The following is a 21743-nucleotide window of genomic DNA, read 5'->3' as shown; positions in this document are numbered from 1 at the left end:
GTGTAAAATTTTCATGTTCATACCGGTCTTTTTGTCCCGTTTGGCGGTGATCGACGTGGAGACACCGAAAGCATGGCTCACAAACAAACAAGTCGACCAAGTAAACCAAATGCTCGCATAAAACTTTTATGCGGCAGTCGAAGGTTCTGAGGCGAGCGACTCGAACGGAAGGGATGAGTTCCTGTGATGACATCGACGGTTCATTAACAATCCGCATAAAATGTTTCGCGCGAATAAATATTTAGGGAGTTTGTATGCGGTCGGAGAGGTGGTATAAATACCGCCCGCTTCGTTCTTCGCGGCTTCGGTGGGAAGAGTAAACGAAGAAGCTCTCCTTTTGGCTCCCATCTCTGGAGGAAGACGACATAGCCAATACCCCTACGAGAAGGTCGGAGGAGCGAAGGGGGACGCGGAGATCGGCGATTGAGATCGGGCTTCGGTGCCTTCATCGGTTGCCGTTTGACGGAGAAGGTACCGACGGCCAATGGGATCCTTCGTCTCCCTACCTCCGTGGCTGTTGCTTTTTTCTCGCATTTGGATCGGATTTGTCGTTTTCGAGGTGCTTTTGGAGGACTGATCACATAAGAACTGTTTGGGGGAAAAAAAAGAGACATTTTTGGGGGTTTCTACGAGAATTCTTTATTTGGGGAATGGTGTTTTGTAATTTCGGTTGATCCAAGGGAATTGGTGCTTTTTGCGCGTATCTTGATATCATAAATTCGACGACAATTAGGGTTCTTGGTTGTCTTAGCACTTGTTTGGCAATCTACAATTGAGAGTATGGTTGCACCCACGGCGGCCTCGGGCTTCTTCCAATATTTTCTACCGCCCAATATAGATCACGGCGAATCTTGATAGTCATCAATAAGATTCAAGCAAAAGTTGGACTACCCATCAGCCACCAAGATCGCATCTTTATTGCTTGGCATGGGTAATCCTTGATCTTCACCCCCATGGATCGTCTCGTTGGCGCACAGTGACGTGCAAAGGTCAGGGAGAAGGTAGTGAAAAGAAACAATGCGCATGTTGTAAGCTACTTGTACATTTCGAAGCATGAAACCATAAGAAAGCAGCTGTAAATTCTTTCGAGAACCAAGAAAAAGTGTGGGACTCGAATTTTCTCAAATTTGTTGTGATTAGAAAGAAAAGATGAACGGGAAAAGGAAGAAGATCCAAACAACAAGAATAGTAAAAAGAGAAATTTATGAAGATAGGAAAACAGAGGATGCAGGTGAAGTCGAAGCACACGTGGAAACAAACATTCCAAGAATTTATTTAGGATGCAAAGCCGACATTCCAAGTTCCTATCAAACTAACATAGATTGAACCGTACAACTCTATGTGTTTTAACAACCATTGGGGTAGACTGACTCGATAAACCGATGAAGCCAGAAAAGTGCACGAGGTACCTCACCCTTTCTTCGTAGGATATGCTACCAACCATCACCTCTGCGGAAACAAACAATAATATTATTAGTTTGGCAAGTTCTACATAGTCCCATATCAGAAAAATCAAATTTATTATCTCATATTGTAACTATAAATAAGGGTCTGGGCTTTAAAGTTAAATACATCACAAGAAAACCTAATTATTTGCTTTAGGCTTGGGCCTGGGCTTTTCTTGTTTAGTAATTTCGTAAGGTATTTGTAATAGTCTTTTTTATCGTTTTTATTTTTCTGCTTTATTGTCTTTATTGGGTTGTCAAAATTATTCTTTAATAAATTTTCTACGGAACTACTGAACTAGTAAGTGGGACTATGGTGTTGGTTGCTTTTAAATCTGACTTCTTGGAACATGTACTGTAACTCAGTATTTAGATTTTTGTTTCTAAAGTTGACCTGCCTTGCTTACATCGTAGGATGCATTGGAACCATACATGAGCAGGAGGACACTGGAACTGCACTGGGGCAATATTCATCGAGGTTATGTAGATAGCTTGAATAAGCAGCTTGCTAACAGCCCATTGTATGGTTGCACAATGGAGGAGCTTATCAAAACCACATTCAACAATGGCAACCCATTACCAGAATACAATAATGCTGCCGAGGTAATTATTTCCATGTTTTAAATTTTAGATTCTAATGAAATATCAACAAATATTTGCTATTTCATTTCATTCAGTTGTCGTCTTCAAATGACCTCCTCTCTGCATTTTCTTGAGTATCTGGTCATGGTCATATTTATTGCTGTTCATAGTTGATAAAGTGGTTTTTAGCTGTTCCAACTAGTGCTCTTTGTATTCATGCGTTTTATCTGGTTACATCAGTTCTAAATCATATCTGTTTCCGATAGACAGTCTGACAGTAACATTAAATTTGAAAATTTGCATGTATGGAATCATGACTGGAACCAACTCAGCATCTAGATGAATCACTTTGGTTTTACCAAATTGAATATATTCTGAAATAGTTCACAAATACTTCAATCATAATCTTGTATGTGATAATGTACTGGTCTGGAGCCATGATTTCTTCTGGGAATCAATGCAACCTAATGGTGGAAGGTTGCCATGGGGGGGAGGTGTGCTCGACCAGATTGAAAAGGACTTTGGTTCTTTCTCTAACTTCCGAGATGAATTTGTACATTCAGCTATGATGCTTTTCGGATCTGGCTGGGTGTGGCTTGTCTGTGAGTTAAAATTGTTTGGACCATAAGTTTTCTTCGTTACATTAATATGTCCCTCTCAGTTTAGTTTTGTGCAGGATCCTTTTTAGTTGCTAGTTTTCATGTGAAAGCTTATTTGTTGTTCGAATCAAAATTATCATAATCCGCGAAGAGGTAAGAAAAAAAATAGAAGAGGAGGAACAGTTAGACATGAGAGGAGAAGGTGATGATCACGACATCCATGAAGAAGAAAGAAGAGGATTACAACATCTATGAGGAAGAAAGAAAGTTCTAGGAGAAGTGAGTGTCCAATCAGAATTTGGTCGATCCAATTCATCGTCGTTGTCCTGTCGTCTTGAGTTCTAGGAAAAGAGGATTACGACAACGATCACCACGAAGAAAGAGGATTCTACAACGATCACGAAGAAAGAAAGTTCGATGAGGAAGAAAGTTCTAGGAGAAGTGAGTGGCCAATCAGAATTTCGTCGATCCAATTCGTCGTCGCGTTTGTTTGTCGGCCCGCACCAAGTCGTCGTCAACCGCACTATCCGATTGGCTTGAGATTCTGGGGGTCATCAAACGAAATTTGCTTATAAGATTCAATGAGGGCAATCATATCACGATAATGGCGAGTTGTGACGCAGCTTCTCAGGCCGATCAGCTGCCTCCTCCTCCACCTCATTCCGCAGCTATCGTTTCCGACGCTGGAGAACCAACATCAGCTTCTCAAGTCGATCCGGAAGCGCAGCTGCCACCACCTTCTCCTCCTACCGATGATCCCCCAGCAAGCTTCTTGGAGAAGCTCGTGCCGGTGGTGCTGCAGCCGAGCCTTTTGGCCGCTACCTTTTCCGACACTGGAGAACCAATACCAGCTTCTCAAGTCGATCCGGAAGCGCAGCTGCCGCCTCCTCCTCCTCCTCCTCCTACTGATGATCCCCCAGCAAGCTTCTTGGAGAAGGTCGTGCCGGTGGTGCTACAGCTGAGCCTTTCGGCAGGCATGGTTACCTCGGGTGGCAATACCGCCCGTGACCACGGCCATGAGCTTGCGGTCAAGCTCTACCACTTGGCTGTCTTCACTATTTTCGGCTTCGACATCACCCTTGGGATCTGTCTCAGTGCGTGCTTTGCTGGGACCGAGCCTTTTGGCTGCTATCTTTTCCGACACTGGAGAACCAACACCAGCTTCTCAAGTCGATCCGGAAGCGCAGCTGCCTCCTCCTACTGATGATCCCCCAGCTTCTTGGAAAAGGTCGTGCAGGTGGTGCTGCAGCTCATGGCCGTGTTTACGGGTGGCCCTACCACCCGTAACCACGGCCATGAGCTTGCGTTCAAGCTGTCGTCACTATTTACGGCTTCGACATCATCCTTGTGATCTGTCTCATCGCACGCTTTGCTGGGATCGACAGACCATGGGTCCGTAAATACGTGGAACCAATGGGGTAGACTAACTTGAGAGACCGATGAAGCCAGAAAAGTGCATGAGGTACCTCACCCTTTATTCCTACAACAAGGCGGCTGGCTGCATGCTAACAACCATCACCTCTGCAGAAACAAACAACAATCTAATTCTACTCACAGATGTGCACGCGGTTATTCTTCACTGGTAGTGGACGGATCCCTCAGGGCAGAAGATCTATTACGGTACCCAGGACGGCGGTGGCGACTGACAGAGCCAATACCCCAGAGATGAGCGGGATGGCGCCTTTACGGACCCATGGTCTGTCGATCCCAGCAAACCGTGCAATGAGACAGATCACAAGGATGATGTCGAAGCCATAAATAGTGACGACAGCCAAGTGGTAGAGCTTGAACGCAAGCTCATGGCCCTGGTTACGGGTGGTAGGGCCACCCGTAACCACGACCATGAGCTGCAGCACCACCGGCACAACCTTCTCCAAGAGGCTTGCTGGGGGATCATCAGTAGGAGGAGGAGGAGGAGGTGGCAGCTGCGCTTCCGGATCGACTTGAGAAGCTGATGTTGGTTCTCCAGTGTCGGAAAAGATAGCAGCCAAAAGGCTCAGCTGCAGCACCACCTGCACGACCTTTTCCAAGAAGCTTGCTGGGGGATCATCAGTAGGAGGAGGAGGTGGTAGCAGCTGCGCTTCCGGATCGACTTGAGAAGCTGGTGTTGGTTCTCCGGCGTCGGAAACGATAGCTACGGAATGAGGCGGAGGAGGCAGCTGATTGACCCGAGAAGCTACTCCGCAACTCGCCATTACTGTGGTAAGAAGGAGAGAGAAGGAATCAATATATATACATATGCCACCATTGAATAATAATATACTGTTGGGTCCAGCTCGCTTTGGACTAGATGATTTGTCTTTGGACATGTTAACCAGTGGACTTTGGCGACGCACGGAGAGAAAAGAACGGAGAGAGAAATAGATGATTTGGACTAGATGATTTGTCTTTGGACATGTGGACTTTGGCGACGCACGGAGAGAAAAGAACGGAGAGAGAAATAGATGATTTGGACTAGATGATTTGGACAGGTTTGCCCGTGGACTGTGGCGGCGCACCGAGACAAAAGAACGGAGAGAGAAATAGATGATTTCGACAGGTTTTGCATGTGGACTGTTGGACTAGATGATTAGGTTTTCAGTTTTCAGTTTGAATGTTTGAATGTGGATTGTTTGACGATGATTTGGACAGGTTTTGCCTGTGGACTGTTGGACTAGATGATTTGGTCAGGTTTTGCCTGTGGACTGTTTGACGATCAGTGATCAAATTCTATCAATTTTTGACCCAAATTACATGTGAAGAATTTTTATAGTAAGCGCTACGATTCTAAGGATGCTGATCTAAAGTTTATTCTCTTTGTGAGATCTAAATTTTTTCTTCGAGATTCATCCGATCATGATATGTTATTAAGATATATGGTTTTGATGTTATTATGATCCTCTTATTATTTTAGAGAAAACTTATTGTAAATATTTTATCAGTACTAGTGATAGTGGAAGTTTGAGATGGACTACGGTCCCGTAGTTTTTCCCGTATTGGGTTTTTTACGTTAAAAATTTGGTCTCACTTTGTGATTGATTTATTGCTCTAATGTTTATGCTGCTCTGGTTGATATGTGCTTTTGATATCAAGTTGATATTTTGATGTGTAACCCATTTTGATATATAAAGAGGAAAAAAAATTATTCTACTATAACAGGTTTTTCCAACAAGTGGTATCAGAGCTACAGGTTTTTTGGTGCTAGTTTTTTTTTTTATTGTGTGATTGAAATTGAGAGTCAGATAGTATAATTAAATTGAACTCATCAAATTATTCCACTTGAAAGCGTATGATGGAAGATTTACTTTATTGTAAAGATTTGTATAAGCCCATCAAGGTTAAAGATAAATATTCTACTATGGACGATGAGGAATGAGAGGTTCAACATAGAAAATATATTGCTTATATTAAAAAATGGATGGATATAAATTTACATGAGTATATTTTTTATCAAACGAGAGCTGATGTTGTTTAACAAAGGTTAGAAAACCTCTTTGCGAAAAAGATAGTGGGAAATAGAATTTCTCTCACCAAAAGGCTTGTAAATTTGAAGTATAAAAATGGTGATAACATTGTTGAGCATATAAGCCTATTTCAAAGTCTTGCAAACAAGCTGGTTGTTATGAAAATGAATATAGATGATGAGATGCAAGGATTATTACTTCTCAACTCTTTACCATAAAGTTGGGAAATATACGTGGCGACAATTTGTAACTCTACGCCAGAGGAGACTCTAACTATATATATGGTTAAAGACAGTTTGCTAAATGAAGATGCCAAAAGGAAAGAACATGATGAATCTTCTTCTAGTGCATTTGTTACTGAAAAATAAGAAAGTCATATTAGAAATCCATATGGTTATAGAGGAAGATCCAGGTCTAGAAGATATATTAAATGTTTCCACTGTAACATGTCAAGTCACATGAAGAAAGAGTATAGGTTTTGAAAGTGAGAACAGAATGAAAGGAAGAAAAATGAGAAAGAGACCAATACAATTGCTGCTAAAAGTGATATCATTATTGTTTGTGATGAAGGTTGTGTCAGTCTTGCAGCTCAGGATAGTAACTAGGTAATTGACTCTAGTGCTTTATTTCATGTTACTTCTCATGGTGATATCTTCAGATCTTACACTGCTGGTGATTTTGGTAATTTCAGAATGGGAAACAATAGTACATCTTTGTATGTATTAGAGATCTTTGCTTGGAGACCAATATTATGAGCAAATTGATACTAAAAAATATCAGACATGTTCCAGATATTCGTCTTAACTTAATATTTATAAGTAGACTTGATAACGAGAGATTTATACATTATTTTGGTGAAAGCAAATGGAAACTCACTAAAGGTTCTCTAATTATGATAAGAGTAAAGAAGTTACCTTTTTTTATGTCGTGAAAGTTAAGCTACACAAAAGAGAGATTAATGCAATTAAGAAGAGTGAAAGTATATATCTTTGACATAAGAGGCTTAGTCATATCAGCAAGAATGGACTTCAAACTCTTGCTAGAAAACAGTTTTTACCAGAGTTGCAAGATACATCTCTTAAATCTTGTGATCATTGCTTAGTTGGAAAAATACATAGAGTTGCATTTTATACATATCTATTATCTAGAAAATCAGATGTTATTGATTTAGTTTATATTGATGTCTATACTGTGCAAATTAGAACTCTTGGAGGTGCTCTTTATTTTGTTACTTTTATTGATGACCATTCTAGAAACGTTTGAGCTTTTGCTTTGAAATTTAAAGACTAAATACTCGATATTTTCAAAGAGTTTCTTATCAGTGTTGAAAGAGAAACTGATAAAAAGCTAAAGTGTATTCGAGCATATAATGGTGGCGAGTACAAGGGCCAATTTGAGAATTATTGTAGGTTTCATGGTATCAAGCTTGAGAAAATAGTTCCTAAAACTCCATAAATCTTTCTCCATCAGTTCCTCTGAAAGGTGATGTTCTAGAGAGAGTATGAAAAGGAAAAGATATATCTTATAATTATTTGAGAGTCTTTAGGTGTAAAGCATTTGTTCATATTCCCAAAGATGAGAGGTCCAAGCTTGATAACAATGCAAAATCATGTATCTTCTTAGGATATGGTCATGAAGAGTTTGGGTACAGATTATGGGATCCAATGAATAAGAAGATTATTAGAAGTAGAGATGTGTTTCTTGAAGATCAATTGTTTGATGTTGGTGATAATATTGAGAAGTCAAAAACCTATGTTTATATTTTTTAGAGTTTAGGTCTAGTTCCTTCACCTATAGTTCATGATGATCATGGAGGAGATGAACAAAAAGGTCGTGGTGAGAATGTAAGTGATGATGCTCCTATAGTTGATGATGTTGAACCAATTGAATAAGCACCTCCACCACCAGTTGAGATTCTATTAAGAAGATCCACAAGAGAGCAACAACCATCTATCAAATATCCTCCACATGAGTATGTTATGTTTACTGACGGGAGAGAGCCAGAAACTTACCAAGAAGCTACTCTACATGAGAATAAGAATGAATGAGTTAAAGCCATGCAAAAAGAAATGAGATCTTTGCTTCAGAATCACACCTATGACTTGATAAAGTTACCTAAAGAGAAGAAAGCTCTCAAGAATAAATAGGTTTACAAATTGAAAATTGAAAATAATAGCTCACAACAAAGATACATTAGTTGTGAAAGGATTCAGTCAGAAGAAAGGTATTGACTTTGAAGAAATATTTTCTCCTGTGGTGAAAATATCCTCTATCTGAGTTATTCTTGATTTGGCTACCCGCTTAAATTTAGAAGTTGAGCAACTTGATATGAAAATAGCATTTCTTCATGGTGATTTAGAAGAAGAAATTTACATGGAGCAACCAGAAGGTTTCAAAGTCAAGGGAAAAGAAAATCTGACGTGTAAGCTTAGGAAAAGCTTATATGGACTCAAACAGACACCTAGACAATGGTACAAAAAGTTTGATTCATTTATGATGAAACAAGGGTATAATAAAACTATATCTGATCATTGTGTGTTTATGAAGAAATTTTCAGATGATGACTTTATTATTCTCCTACTATATGTTGATGATATGCTAATCGTTTATCATAATGCTAGTAAAATTGAAAAGTTTAAAAGAGAGTTAAGTAGGTCATTTGTCATAAAAGACTTATAATCAGTGAAACAAATACTTTGCATGAAGATTCTTCGTGATAGGAAGAAAATTAAGAGTTGGTTATCTCAGGAGACTTACATTAAAAAGGTCGTTGAAAGATTCGACATGAGTAAAGCCAAAGCAATTTATCCTCCACTTGTAGGTCATTTCAAGCTTAGTTCGAAACAATGTCTTACAAGTGAGAAAGAAAAAGAAAAAATGTCCAAAGTGCCTTAGTCATCTATAGTATGCAGTTTGATGTATGCTATGGTTTGTACTAAGCCAGATATAGCTCATGCAGTTGGAGTTGTCAGTTGATTTCTCTCTAATCCCGGTAAGGAACATTGGACAATAGTGAAATGAATATTAAGATATCTAAAAGGTACTTCCAGATTGTGTTTATGTTTTGACAGTGATGAACCTATGCTAGAAGGGTACACAGATGCAGACATGACAAATGATACTGATTCTGGGAAGTCCACTTCGGGGTTCTTGATGACATTTACAAGAGAAGCAATCTCTTGGCAATCTAAGTTTCAGAATTGTATTGCTCTATCAACCACAGAAGTAGAATACATAACAATTACTAAAGCATGCAAGGAAACTTTATGGATGAAAAAGTTTCTATATGAATTAAGCTTGAAATAGGAAGGATATACTATTTACTGTAACAATCATAGTGTTATTCATCTCTCCAAGAATTCAACATACCATTCTAGATCCAAGCATATTGATGTGAGATATCACTAGATTCATGATATGCTTGAGATGAAAGAATTACAGTTGGAAAAGGTGCATGCCAATGAGAATGAATTAGATATGTTGACAAAATCTTTGCCTAAGGAAAAGTTTGAAGCATATAAGCGAAGAGCGGGTTTAGTATTAGCCCACCATATAAGTTGGAGTGGGAGAATTGTTGGTCCAGCCCATATATGGGCTTGGACTAGATGATTTGGACAGTAAGCCCAAATCTGATTTATAAAAAAAAATGAAATGAAAAGAAAAAGGGGAAGAGACGTGCATAGTGTGTGCAGTGAGCAGTGAAGGGTTTCAGCATTGCAGCAAACTGTGGCGATGCACGGAGAGAAAACAACAAAGAGAGAAAGAGGAGAGATTGTCTCAGTTTTAGCCCAAATTATATGTGGAGAATTCTTACAATAAGCTCTAAAATTCTAACGGAACTGATCTGAAGTTTATCTTCTCTAAGGTACTTTCCTACTATATCCACTTTGTGAGACCTAAAATTCTCTTTTGATGAGATTCATTCATGTGATGATGACATGTTATTCTTGAATCAAGATATATGGTCTTGATGTTATTATGATCCTCTTATTATTTTAGAGAATACTTATTATAAACTTTTTATCATTACTAGTGATAGTGGAAGTTTGAGATGGACTACGGTCCCGTGGTTTTTCCCGTATTGGGTTTTTCACATTAAAAATTTAGTCTCATGATTGATTTATTGCTTTACTGTTTATGTTTCTCCGGTTGATATGTGCTTTTGATATCAGGTTAATATTTTGATGAGTAATCCATTTTGATACACAAAACAAGGAAAAAAGAATTATTTTGCTATAACAAGTTTTTCCCAACATATACTTATCACATACTCTTCCGAAAAAATGAGCTTAATAATAATATACTTATTACATACTCCCCGAAAGAAATGAGTTAAGACAGAAAATTAAATTTAATAATAATATATTTATGACATGCTCTCTTGAAGAAATAAATCTGGACTCCACCGAAAATATTCCCTCACCCGAAAGTGACATGATTTAGAGTAAAAAACCCCCACCCTCGCCCTCGAAAGTCATGACAAAATTATTCCCCTACCCGAAAGTGATATGATTTAGAAAAGAATCCCTCACCCTCGCCCCCGAAAGTCAGGACGAAATTTTGAATGCAGAAGTCTATGGGTGACACTCAAGGCATATTTACTCTAATAAATATATTGTATGTTGGCTAGTTTTATTGTTTCAAAACTCACGCGCTTTATTGATTTGTTCTCAAAACAACATTATTTTTTATTTTTTTATTTTTAAAAATTTAATTTCAACTAAGATGTTTTCTTAAATAAGTCTTATATTGCTGCTTTAAATATTTTTATAATTTAGTTATTGATTTTTATTATAATTAAATAAATTATACATATGTTCATATTAATTTGATATTACTTATTATATGCATTGTATATGTTTGTTGTTTGGCATATACTTTTGATATTTTTAAATTTTTTATCAAAATATTCTTATTATACCGGATACTTTGATCTTTTTCAGAAATTAAAAGAAAATATGTTATGCTTATAAAGTCATACCGAGTTTATGATTTATGTTATATTCATCCAAAAATAGAATAGGTGAACTTATATTATATTATGATCCCGTTTTACCATCTATGACTTAAAATTCATAATTCAATTTCAAGTGTAAATAGACCGACATAGGTAATAGAAAATATAGGATTTTATGATAATTTTATATAAAAATTAATATATTTTTAATATATTATGGTAATAAATATTATAACTTTTTTTAAAAAATAATTTAATATTATTTTATATAAAAATTAATATATTTTAAATATATTCTATAATTGAGTGTAACTTAAGTGTAATGATTTTTTAGATAAACTGTGATGAGGAGGAGAGGGAGAGAGCAACGGTGCAAGGGTAAAAAAGATAAAAAGATAAAAGAGAAGGGAGAGGGGGAGGCGGAGTGCAAGGAAGAGGAGGGGGGAGGAGGATGAGATGATGGAGGTGAAGATGAAATGAATGAACCGAATTAATAAAAAAATAAATCAAGAATTGTGATAAGAAAGAGGTGGAGTTCCTCATTCTAGTTTGCGGTGCTGAGGGTGACTCTCCAGACTTGTTTACTCTAATAAATATATTGTATATTGACTAGCTTTATTGTTTCAAAACTCATGCGCCTACATAATTTTTATTTTTATATTTTTAAAAATTTAATTTCAAATAAGATATTCTCTCAAATAAATCTTATTACTACTATTAAATCTTTTTATCTTTTAATTATTTATTCTGATTATAATTGAATGAATCGTACATATGTTCGTATTAGCTTGATATTATTTCTTACATGCATATGTATAATTTTGTTGTTTCATATGTACTTTCAATACATTTCTATTTTTTTTATCAAAATATTTTTATTATACTTTAATATTTATAAGATATTTTAATTAAAAAAATTAAAATGACATATGTTATGCTTATAGAGCCATAACGAGTTTAAGACTTATGTTATATCCATCCAAAAATAGATGTAATTATATAATGTTACATGCTACTATACCATCTATGATTTGAAATTCATAGTTCAATTTGAAATGTAAGTAGGTCGATATAGGAAATAGGAAATGTAAGATTTTATAATTAGTTTTATAATAAATTTAGGATCATTTAATATAAAATTTTAATATATATTTTAATATTACATTAACATTAATGAATATAATAACTTTTTATAATTGAAGATAATTTTATATAAAATAAATATATATTTTAATATATTTTGTAAATGAGTGTAACTTAAGTGTAATGATTTTTTTGGATAAATTATGACGAGGAGAAGGAGAGAATAATGTGGAGCAAAAAAAAGGCAAACGAGGAGGAGAGGAGAGAGAGAGAGGAAGAGTGTAAGATAGAGGAGAAAGAGACGGTGAGGGGGTAGAGAAGGAGGACGAGATGATAAAGGTGAAGGTGAAATAAACTGAACCAAATTAATAAAAAAATAAATCATGAATTTGCATGGGTTTCAATATAATTTAATCTAAAGAGTGATGGTATTTTCATTCAAATTTTTTTTAAAAATATCACTTGATTAGAGATGTCAACGTGATGGGATGGGGCAGAGAATATTTTTCTCATCCCTATCGTCGCCTCATTCCCCGTTAAGATGCGGTAGAGGCAGAGAATCCCTATTGGGGGCGGGAAATTCATAAGCTCTTCATATCCTCCTAATTAATTCATTCAATTAAAAAATATAATTACTATTAAATTTAATTAATAATACTAAAAATTATATATAATACAAGATAAATATATTTAAATATAAATATAATTAAAATTACAATAACTCGCAACAGAGATAAGAAAAAGATAAAGAAGAAGGAACAGGGAAAGGCACGAGGGAAGAGGGTGACGGCTACGACGATCGATGAGGTAAGGCCGTGGTGTGTGCGGGGCCAATTACAATAGTTACAATGAGGTAATGGGGGTGTTGCGATGCAGAGAAGAGAGTATACGATAGAAAAAGAAGAAGAAAGAGATAAAAATACCAATGATCCGTTGCCACCATTCACTATTTGTTGTTTGCAATCGTCGATCATTAGAGGATTCATCATTTGCTAATGAAAGCAAAGTTAAACTATCGTTACAACACTACCTGCCATTAGAGATTAGGCACTTATGAAAATATCATAAAATAAGGATCGATCCTAATCATGGGGACATTCCAAAAATAAAAAAAATTGAAACAATTAGAATCTTTTTGTAGCTACTAATTTATGATATGTATATACAAAATGAAAACTAAATTATGAATTTTATAAGAATTTTTACGAAAGCATTTCATTTGCTTCTCTTCGGTGGAAGTTATATTTTTTTTTGAATTTCTCTATTGAAATCAAAGAAATAGCTCTCTTGTCTGCTTTATTATTTTTTTTTTACAAACCTTTTGCAACTGGTTATTGAGTAGAGACGAATATTCAAAAGGATATACAGTAAGTAGCTCTACGACTCAAATCGAGGGCCAAAAGGACGAGCAAGAGTTGGATAAAAGGTAAGTTGTGACAAAAGAAATTAATTTACATAGGAGTAAGAAAATAACCATTCATATGAACTTAGGGTCATCGAGTTATTATTATTAAATAAGGAGATGTTTCATTTGATTTAATTGAATAAAATGATTCTTAACTAAATCATAATCGATCCATCAAGATTATCTCAATCTAATTTGAAGATTACTCACCTAATCAAGATTCACCAAGTCTGACACACTTATCGATGCATTTGGGCTTGGGAAGATTAATCAGGAAGGATTAGTATTCAGGCCGAACTTTTCCATATGGGCATGTGAGATAGAGGCAGATCTAACAGCTTCCGTAGAGGCTTTAATAAATATACCTTGCAACTATTAGTGATGGAGTGCCTTTCATTCTTGATCACTCACACCATTCTGTGTTCATAGGAAACACATAATCGTTGGCGATGGATTTGGGTCGTTACTAAGATGCAGCTCCCGATAGAACATTATCCTTAATCACGATTCTTTTTTTTTTTCTTTTGTTTTGAACATTGAGAAGATTTTTTTTTTAGAAAAGGAGAAGCCATAGATCTTTATTCACGAAAGGAAACTACACTCCCATTCTCAGACCCTCAGCTGGGGAAGAATGGGGATTGGTGGTGGTGTTCTTCTCCACGTAATATATTTCACGACCTGTAGGTTGCAAATCTGTTTATGAACAGATGTAAGAGGTCAACACTTACTCTTCATAATTATTTATGTGTTTGCTTTTACAAATAAAACACATACAATCGATTGTATGAATCTTTTTTTCGTTATTGTGCATTATAATAAAAATGAGAGTTAAATAAAGAAAACTATGGATCAATTCAATCAACCTGAACAATAACATCAGCAGAGCAAACTACTTTAAAATGTCAATATGACACAACGATTACTTATGACACAACCTGAAGCTCTCTCTCTCTCTCTCTCTCTCTCTCTCTCTCTCTCTCTCTCTTCAAGATTTTATTATCGAATTTTCGAAACTAATACTCTACATCATGTTATTACTTATGCATTTCAGCTCTGTCCAAAAAGAAATTACCTCTGATTCAAAAAGACAAGTATTAGAAAAAGTATAGAATAGACATTCTTCAATCTATCCTGAGCGATCAACTTTCTGCTTCTTTTTCTTACAATTCACAAAATATATAAACATTAATTCTGTGTTTATGATGCACCAAATTGTGCCACCATGCGTTAGGGAACTTGCCGACTCATTTCCAAGCCTCGATGATATTGGTGAAGAAGTAAAACTTAATACAAGAGTTTGCAGTTGCAGAGGAGAACATTTATCGAGCAAGAGTACAAACAAAAAATACGAATTAGATATATAGCCAAACCTCTAGTGAGTTCCCATTTACCTCTATCTGGTAAGCACCAGAAAACAAACACCTGTGCCCTAGCTCAGCAAGCAACCCAGCAATCAGGATTCCGAAAGAGCAATTCTACATTGGAGAGAGATGCCACTGAGCATAGTTTTAATCTCTTAAACACAGCTGCGGTTTGACCTCTTGTGCTAGTTTCATGCTTCCATCTAAATTTTTTTATGCTCACGCTAGAATCAGAGTACTCAGCACAAAGAAACCTGAGAATGCAGAATCCTGGACCTGTAAAACTTACAGATAGCAAGGTCATATTAACACATTTGGTATATCGGTTGTAAAGCAACAAGTTCAAATGCTTATTGGGCATCATTACTCTGATTGTTTGGAATATGGTGCAATCACTACTTCAGGAATCGTGTCACTGTTTAAGTTTCTAAATGACAACTTTTACCTTGACTAGTAATACACTATGTATGATCAATAGACAAGTTCACTCCTGACAGTACTACTGTACTCAAGAATAATTTCTTTGTGATTCAGACCACAAGACCAAGTACCTTATCAGTAGAGATAAGATATCATGGAATTTCTATGAAATGTACTTAAGATTAAACCCCATTGACATGTTTATAACATTAGTTTTTCAGTATCAAAGCTTCTGATGACTTCTGCTAGGTGAACACCAGAGGAATACTGTTTATACTTTCTGATTCATGTTAACTATAGGAACACCAAATAAAGGACCGAGAACATAGGTATTTCACATTACCTTTAGACTGCACTCAGTCAAATATCCAAAATATGTCTCCATAAGATATAACTTTCGCTTCTCATGCAACTGGAATCTTTGGCTCTCCAAGATTTACAAAAGCCTCAGCACGAACCATACGTGCTGTGGCTGAATGCCAGGAGATAAGATGGTCCATGAAGTTATTAACATATTTGCTCACGTCATCCTGCTCAAAGAAATTATTCAGAAATAAAAGATTGTTGTAAAAGAAGTTAGATTAAACTAATTTGATCTTTCTGCAACTTTCCATATGCAATGATACTAAAAATTATTTTGGAGACAAGATAGGAAATGTCTTGGATTCAATGATCCTTGTTAGCAGAAAATATCAAGAATACCTTGTAGTCCAAGTAATATGCATGCTGCCATAATTCAAAAGCACAGGAGGAAGATCATTAGTCCTGCAGCATCATTTTTTAATGAGATGATATTTATATATATTCAGCTTACTTACCTCCCACATGTCCAGGCTGATGATTGGCTGCGAAGAAACCAGGAATAATGTCATTAAAACATCAAATTAGGTCGCAGGAACTGAAGTACGTTGAAGCTTAACATACAATATCACCCCAAACAAGTGGACAAAGTGCATTTGATGTTCTAACTATCGAAAGTCTTCTTTCATTGGTTTTCACTGCAAACAAGAGAAATTCAATCAACATGTCGTTCAAGCCAAAACAGATGAAATATGATTCTCATTTACAAAAAAGAAAAAAAAAATTCCACCCAGCCAATCCAAATTGAATGATAGATTTACAGCGACAAACTTCTACTGAGAGCACTTCGAATTTATGAAAATGGTCTTTTTTGTGTCATCTGTTCTAAGGATGCTACAGCAGAGAGACTGTGCCAAACGAGAACCCTAAACTTACTCCCTCTAACACTTCCCCGCCTCACCTACATTATAATGTGAAGAGACAACACAGTGGACCAGAAGCTCCCGTGCTTCTCATTAATCATCATTGATGGTTAAGTAGCAACATGAGGGACAAAGGAGGGATACAATCAATCAGGTTATTAAGTATTGTTTATCCCAAAAGAACCGTTAAGGATGACACTAGTGGGACTTCTATTGAGAATCATTATTTTTCCTTAATGGCTGCCCAATTTTATGTTTTAAGCATCTTTTCAAAAGAAAAGAATTGATGCGAACAACAAATAAGCTTTCACATGAAAACTAGCAACTAAAAAGGATCCTGCACAAAACTGAGATGAATGTATTAATGTAATGAAGAAAACTTATGGTCCAAACAATTTGAACTCACAGACAAGCCACACCCAGCCAGATCCGAAAAGCATCATAGCTGAATGTACAAATTCATCTCGGAAGTTAGAGAATGAACCAAAGTCCTTTTCAATCTGGTCAAGCACACCTCCCCATGGCAACCTTCCACCATTAGGTTGCATTGATTCCCAGAAGAAATCATGGTTCCAAACCTGTACATTATCACATACAAGATTATGATTGAAGTATTTGTGAACTATGCTCGATTTTCAGAATATATTCAATTTGGTAAAACCAAAGTGATTCATCTAGATGTTGAGTTGGTTCCAGTCATGATTCCATACATGCAAATTTTCAAATTTAATGTTACTATCGGACCGTCTATGGGAAACAGATATGATTTAGAACTGATGTAACCCAATAAAAGGTATGAATACAAAGAGTACTAGTTGGAACAGCTAAAAACCACTTTATCAACTATGAGCAGCAATAAATATGACCATGACCAAATACTCAAGAAAATGTATAGAGGAGGTCATTTGAAGACGATAACTTAATGAAATGAAATAGAAAATATTTGTTGATATTTCATAAGAATCTAAAATTTAAAACATGGAAATAATTACCTCGGCAGCATTATTATATTCTGGTAATGGGTTGCCATTGTTGAATGTGGTTTTGATAAGCTCCTCCATTGTGCAACCATACAATGGGCTGTTAGCAAGCTGCTTATTCAAGCTATCTGAATAACCTCGATGAATATTGCCCCAGTGCAGTTCCAGCGTCCTCCTGCTCATGTATGGTTCCAATGCATCCTACGATGTAAGCAAGGCAGGTTAACTTTAGAAATAAAAATCTAAATACTGAGTTACAGTACATGTTCCAAGAAGTCAGATTAATAAGCAACCAACACCATAGTCCCACTTACTAGTTTATACGGAGGGTTTGTTAGGCCATAGTATGCCAGAACCTTTGTAACGTTTCGGAACTGATATATCTGTTTCTTATGCTGCAACAATCAAGAAAAGGTCATGCAACGTGCCAAAACATGGAAGCTCACGGAAAATAGCATCTACTAAAAAGATTTTGCAGCAATTTTCATTTTTTTCCCAAGATAAATATACTTATTTGAATATAATCAGTGTCAGTTTAAAACAACAGGAGTCAATCTAACAAACATATCAAGACTTCTTGTAGCAGGCTCATTGGTTTAACATCTGCATTAAGATTTAACGCTTTCATTTCTAATGTTTCATTTGAAGGAAATGTCCTGAGAAGGCTGAGATTTCCTTTTTCCCAAATGAATCGGCTAAAAATTTGGAATGTGATAATTGATCTTGGTTTCACCATTTTTTACAGTTTTTTAAGTCTAGGTCTCCATCAATCAATCAAGATTCCATGAATCTTGATCATCTTAAATACCTATAGATTTCAATGTCATATTTGTGAGAGTTACATCTTGGTACAGCTTGTGGTGAATCACCAGTCATGCTGAGATACCAGGATCAAGATAATGAGATTACTGACCAGACAAGAAAGGTCACATGGAAGAGAAATACCCTAAAATTCCAATATAACTCTCATGTCAAAAATCCGAATACACTAAGCTCCTGCAGAATAAATTTGAAGTCCTGCATTTAATGAACTAAGTATTTCAAGTCAGCAGTTAGAAGAAGAGAAACGCTACAGGATGCAGGAGCACCAAAATATTCATAAGGTTGGAGCTTTCAAGACATCCTTGGCAGCGCCTTGCACTAGCGTCATGGCATCCTACTATCCAAATAACCATTTAAAATACACTGGCAGTGCTGCGAAGTAATTATGTTTCTAAATTATTTTTCTTTTTTCTTTTGTGCTTATAACAGTATCTGACGACTCATATCAAGATAAATAGGTTTCTGACTGGTTAATCCTTTCATGATCCGTAGCCTATCCACAATTCTATCATTTGTTTGATTGTCTCTTTAAGTGAATTTAAAACTGACAGGTGTTGTCAAAAATTAATTTATGTCTATACTTCCTTATCATGCCATTCAAAAGACTAGTTTCTCCAAACATTAGAAACCAAATTACTCCTTTCATGATCCAATAAACTATCTACACTTCTATCATTTGTTCAATTGCATGCCTAAGTAAATCTAGAGCCGAAAGATGTTGTCAAAATATTTTCATGTCCATGCTTCTTCATCCAGTCATTCGGAAGACAAGTTTCGTCAAACCTAAGAAACCAAATGATAGGAAGAACACATGGGCTCAGTGTCTTTACAAAGCTAGTAAACCAGTAACTGCAAGTCTCCAGGAAAAAATGTGCTGTGAGGCTAACACAAAATAGAAAGAAATTGCCGAGTCATGTACTGAATCCTGCTTCCTATAATCCCAGAAAACTCAACAATAAGAAAGGTAACTCCTTGCCGTTCTTTGAGTTTGTAGACCCTAAAAGAGACGAAAGAAGACAAGGCAAAAACCCTTACTAAAATGAGTTTTCTGCAAACACCCGAACAAAGGTAATGTGTACCTAACAGAGACAAGACTCATACTACAGAAACACCGAGATATAGCTAATAAGATATCAGGAAAGCTACACGACTCACCAGGATTAGAATTGTCAATGGGCCCTAATACCCCAAGTTTAATCCACTGGCTAAATTTATCCCACATACATTCCAAATAATAATAATAATAATAATAATAATAATAACAGAAATTTAGAACAAACAAGTTCTAAGGGAGTTCGATAAAACTGGAAATTAGACCATAACATGAAGGTGGCAGAAGCTATGAGCGCATTTACAACATAATAGGGTCTAGGAAGAAAGATTCGGGTGCAGGTCTCTTACCTTGGTGGCCTTGGTGCTGAAAGATAGCCTTCCTGCTTCACTGCCGAGAGAACAAACACGACAAGGAGCGGAGTTAGCTGAACACATTTAGATAACAGAACGAGGGCAAGCAAAGCAACACACGGAGAAAGAGAAGGAGCGACCCACAAAGGATGCACGACGGAGGACGCATAGGCGAGGGGGAGCGCCATGGCCATGGGAAAGATGGGGAGGAGAGCTGCGGGCACCGGAGATGGGCGTAGGACGACGGCGGATGGGGCGGAGATTGGGAGGGGACAGTGGAAGCGGAGTGTTTTATGATTTGGGATTGTTTTTTGCATCTGAGTCCCTATGCGATTGAAATATTCAATTGAACCCTCATATTGTTTACAATGTAACGGAAAGCCACCGACTTAATCCTTTCTCTTCTCATTGCAATTTGCAACCTAATCCTCTAATTATTTGTAAAAGAGTGGAAGTGCAATTAGAAATGAGGGAGTGTAAAGATCCTTTCTCTTCTCATAAAGTTAACTCGACACTCCTCACACGTATTTTCCGAGACCTTTCCATGAAATAATTTCTAAATAAGGGTTTTTGTGAAAAAAAATCCAACTGTATCTGCTCTCGATGAGCGCCACGTCATTCTATCGGCACTTAATTAGTCGTCGATTAAACTGGGATTGTGAAGGAACACTCTTTCCATTTAAGCACCTAAACATTCTTATATTTAAATATGAAGGCGTTTTCATACATATACCCTTCAAGGCAGAGATATATGCGAACCAAAGTAGAAAATAAGCTCATTCGCGTGACTTTGCCCCCTTTTCTGTCGTACGCCTTCCCAAATTCCCCCGCCGAAAGGAGCCCGCCCCCTGCCGCGGCCACCGCTCCGGCCGGATCTCCGCTGCGTCCAGGTTCCTATCCCCCTCGATCTATGTATCTGTATCTCAACCCTTCGGTCTCCAAAATCACCAGTCGATTCGGTTTTCGTGCTTGCACCGACCCTTTCTGTCTCGATTCCACTCTTCAGTGTTCTTGAATCCGAACAGCGAATATATCTTCTGTCAATAGCTTGAGCAGTCCAAAGAAGCTGGAAATTTTCTTTTCTTAGAGTTGCTCGATCTTTATCAGGCCCGCATCGAGTCCTGAAACGAGCTCGAGTTATCGGGAGCAGTCAGAAAAATTATTGTTTTTGTTTATTAGATTAGCATAGGGGGATGATAATGATATCACATTCGGAAGCTCTATAAAGGAGGTCTGCATATATCGTAGTGCTTTTGGTTCTTGATTTGGCTGCTTACACTACTGCCGAATGTGAAATGGAGTTACTCTTAGCTTGTAGGAAAACCACAGTATTTAACATTGGAAATGTTGTTCTTTGCAGAAAATTACAGGAACGATGCAGTTCTTCACAGTCGGCATCTCCCAATATATATAGCCTCATGGATTTCAACGGCGTTATAGATCCTGCATTATACTACCTTCGTGATGGTTGACTCAGTGCTGAAGTAGAACTCTGGTTGCTATGTGTTCGAAGCTGGTGTGAAGTAGATGAGATACAGTACTCTCCTGATGTGTGGAACCTTTTGTGGAAGAGCATTGTGTCTGATCTTTGGTTATGCTTCATCGGACACTAACTGTGTTACTCGAGTAGGTTCTGTAAGTGAATCGGTTGGTTATTGAGGGCTAGTGATTATGGTTGTATTATTAAGGAAGTTCGATTGCTGCTGCATTTGTTTTATGTTTATGCATGTATTTTTTTCAACTAAATTTTCTGTTCTATTTTTGGTTGTCTAATGCTTATTTGTTCATTTTAGGTCGCTATATCAAAATTTTATTTTTTTAATCTTTATAAGTCTTCTATAACTCTTTCGATTATCGAGTAACTCATCACTCTCTGTACAGTTTCATCTTTTGTCTGGGGTCTTACTTGTCTTGAGTACCATCAAGTCATAGCTCGAACTCGGCTATCCCAATATTTGTACATTACGTTTTCTTCGTAGCTCGTTTGTTCTTGTAATGTCTTTCGCACAAAGTGTTAGT

At 36.8% G+C, this 21743-nt stretch overlaps 1 protein-coding gene and 1 long non-coding RNA gene across 4 annotated transcripts; one reads left to right on the top strand and one right to left on the bottom strand.

Annotated features, from left to right (window-relative positions):
- Positions 1-14758: 14758 nt before the first annotated feature.
- Positions 14759-20026, bottom strand: LOC103969361 (superoxide dismutase [Fe] 2, chloroplastic). 3 transcript variants are annotated; one of them, XM_065088303.1, is made up of 10 exons: positions 19869-20026; positions 19722-19761; positions 17813-17893; positions 17511-17699; positions 16925-17096; positions 16220-16293; positions 16114-16140; positions 15998-16021; positions 15639-15825; positions 14759-15159 (listed from the first exon to the last, which is right to left on the bottom strand). In XM_065088303.1, the coding sequence occupies exons 1-9, from the start codon at positions 19916-19918 to the stop codon at positions 15700-15702; spliced, it is 783 nt and encodes a 260-aa protein (XP_064944375.1). In that variant the 5' UTR covers positions 19919-20026; the 3' UTR covers positions 14759-15159; positions 15639-15699. The 3 variants fall into 3 exon arrangements, with proteins under 3 accessions (XP_064944375.1, XP_064944374.1, XP_064944376.1); XM_065088302.1 differs by having other exon boundaries at positions 14759-15151; XM_065088304.1 differs by having other exon boundaries at positions 14759-15129.
- Positions 20027-20492: 466 nt separating this feature from the next.
- On the top strand, positions 20493-21511 carry LOC108951532 (uncharacterized). The gene is made up of 2 exons (XR_001975980.2): positions 20493-20614; positions 21085-21511. It is a non-coding gene; the product is annotated as an uncharacterized LOC108951532 (long non-coding RNA).
- Positions 21512-21743: the final 232 nt, after the last annotated feature.

This window comes from Musa acuminata, chromosome BXJ1-10, assembly GCF_036884655.1.
Source record: "Musa acuminata AAA Group cultivar baxijiao chromosome BXJ1-10, Cavendish_Baxijiao_AAA, whole genome shotgun sequence".
In the NCBI taxonomy this organism is placed as follows: domain Eukaryota; kingdom Viridiplantae; phylum Streptophyta; class Magnoliopsida; order Zingiberales; family Musaceae; genus Musa; species Musa acuminata.
The sequence above is the reverse complement of the archived record's forward strand: the minus strand, read 5'-3'. Positions and strand labels throughout refer to the sequence as shown.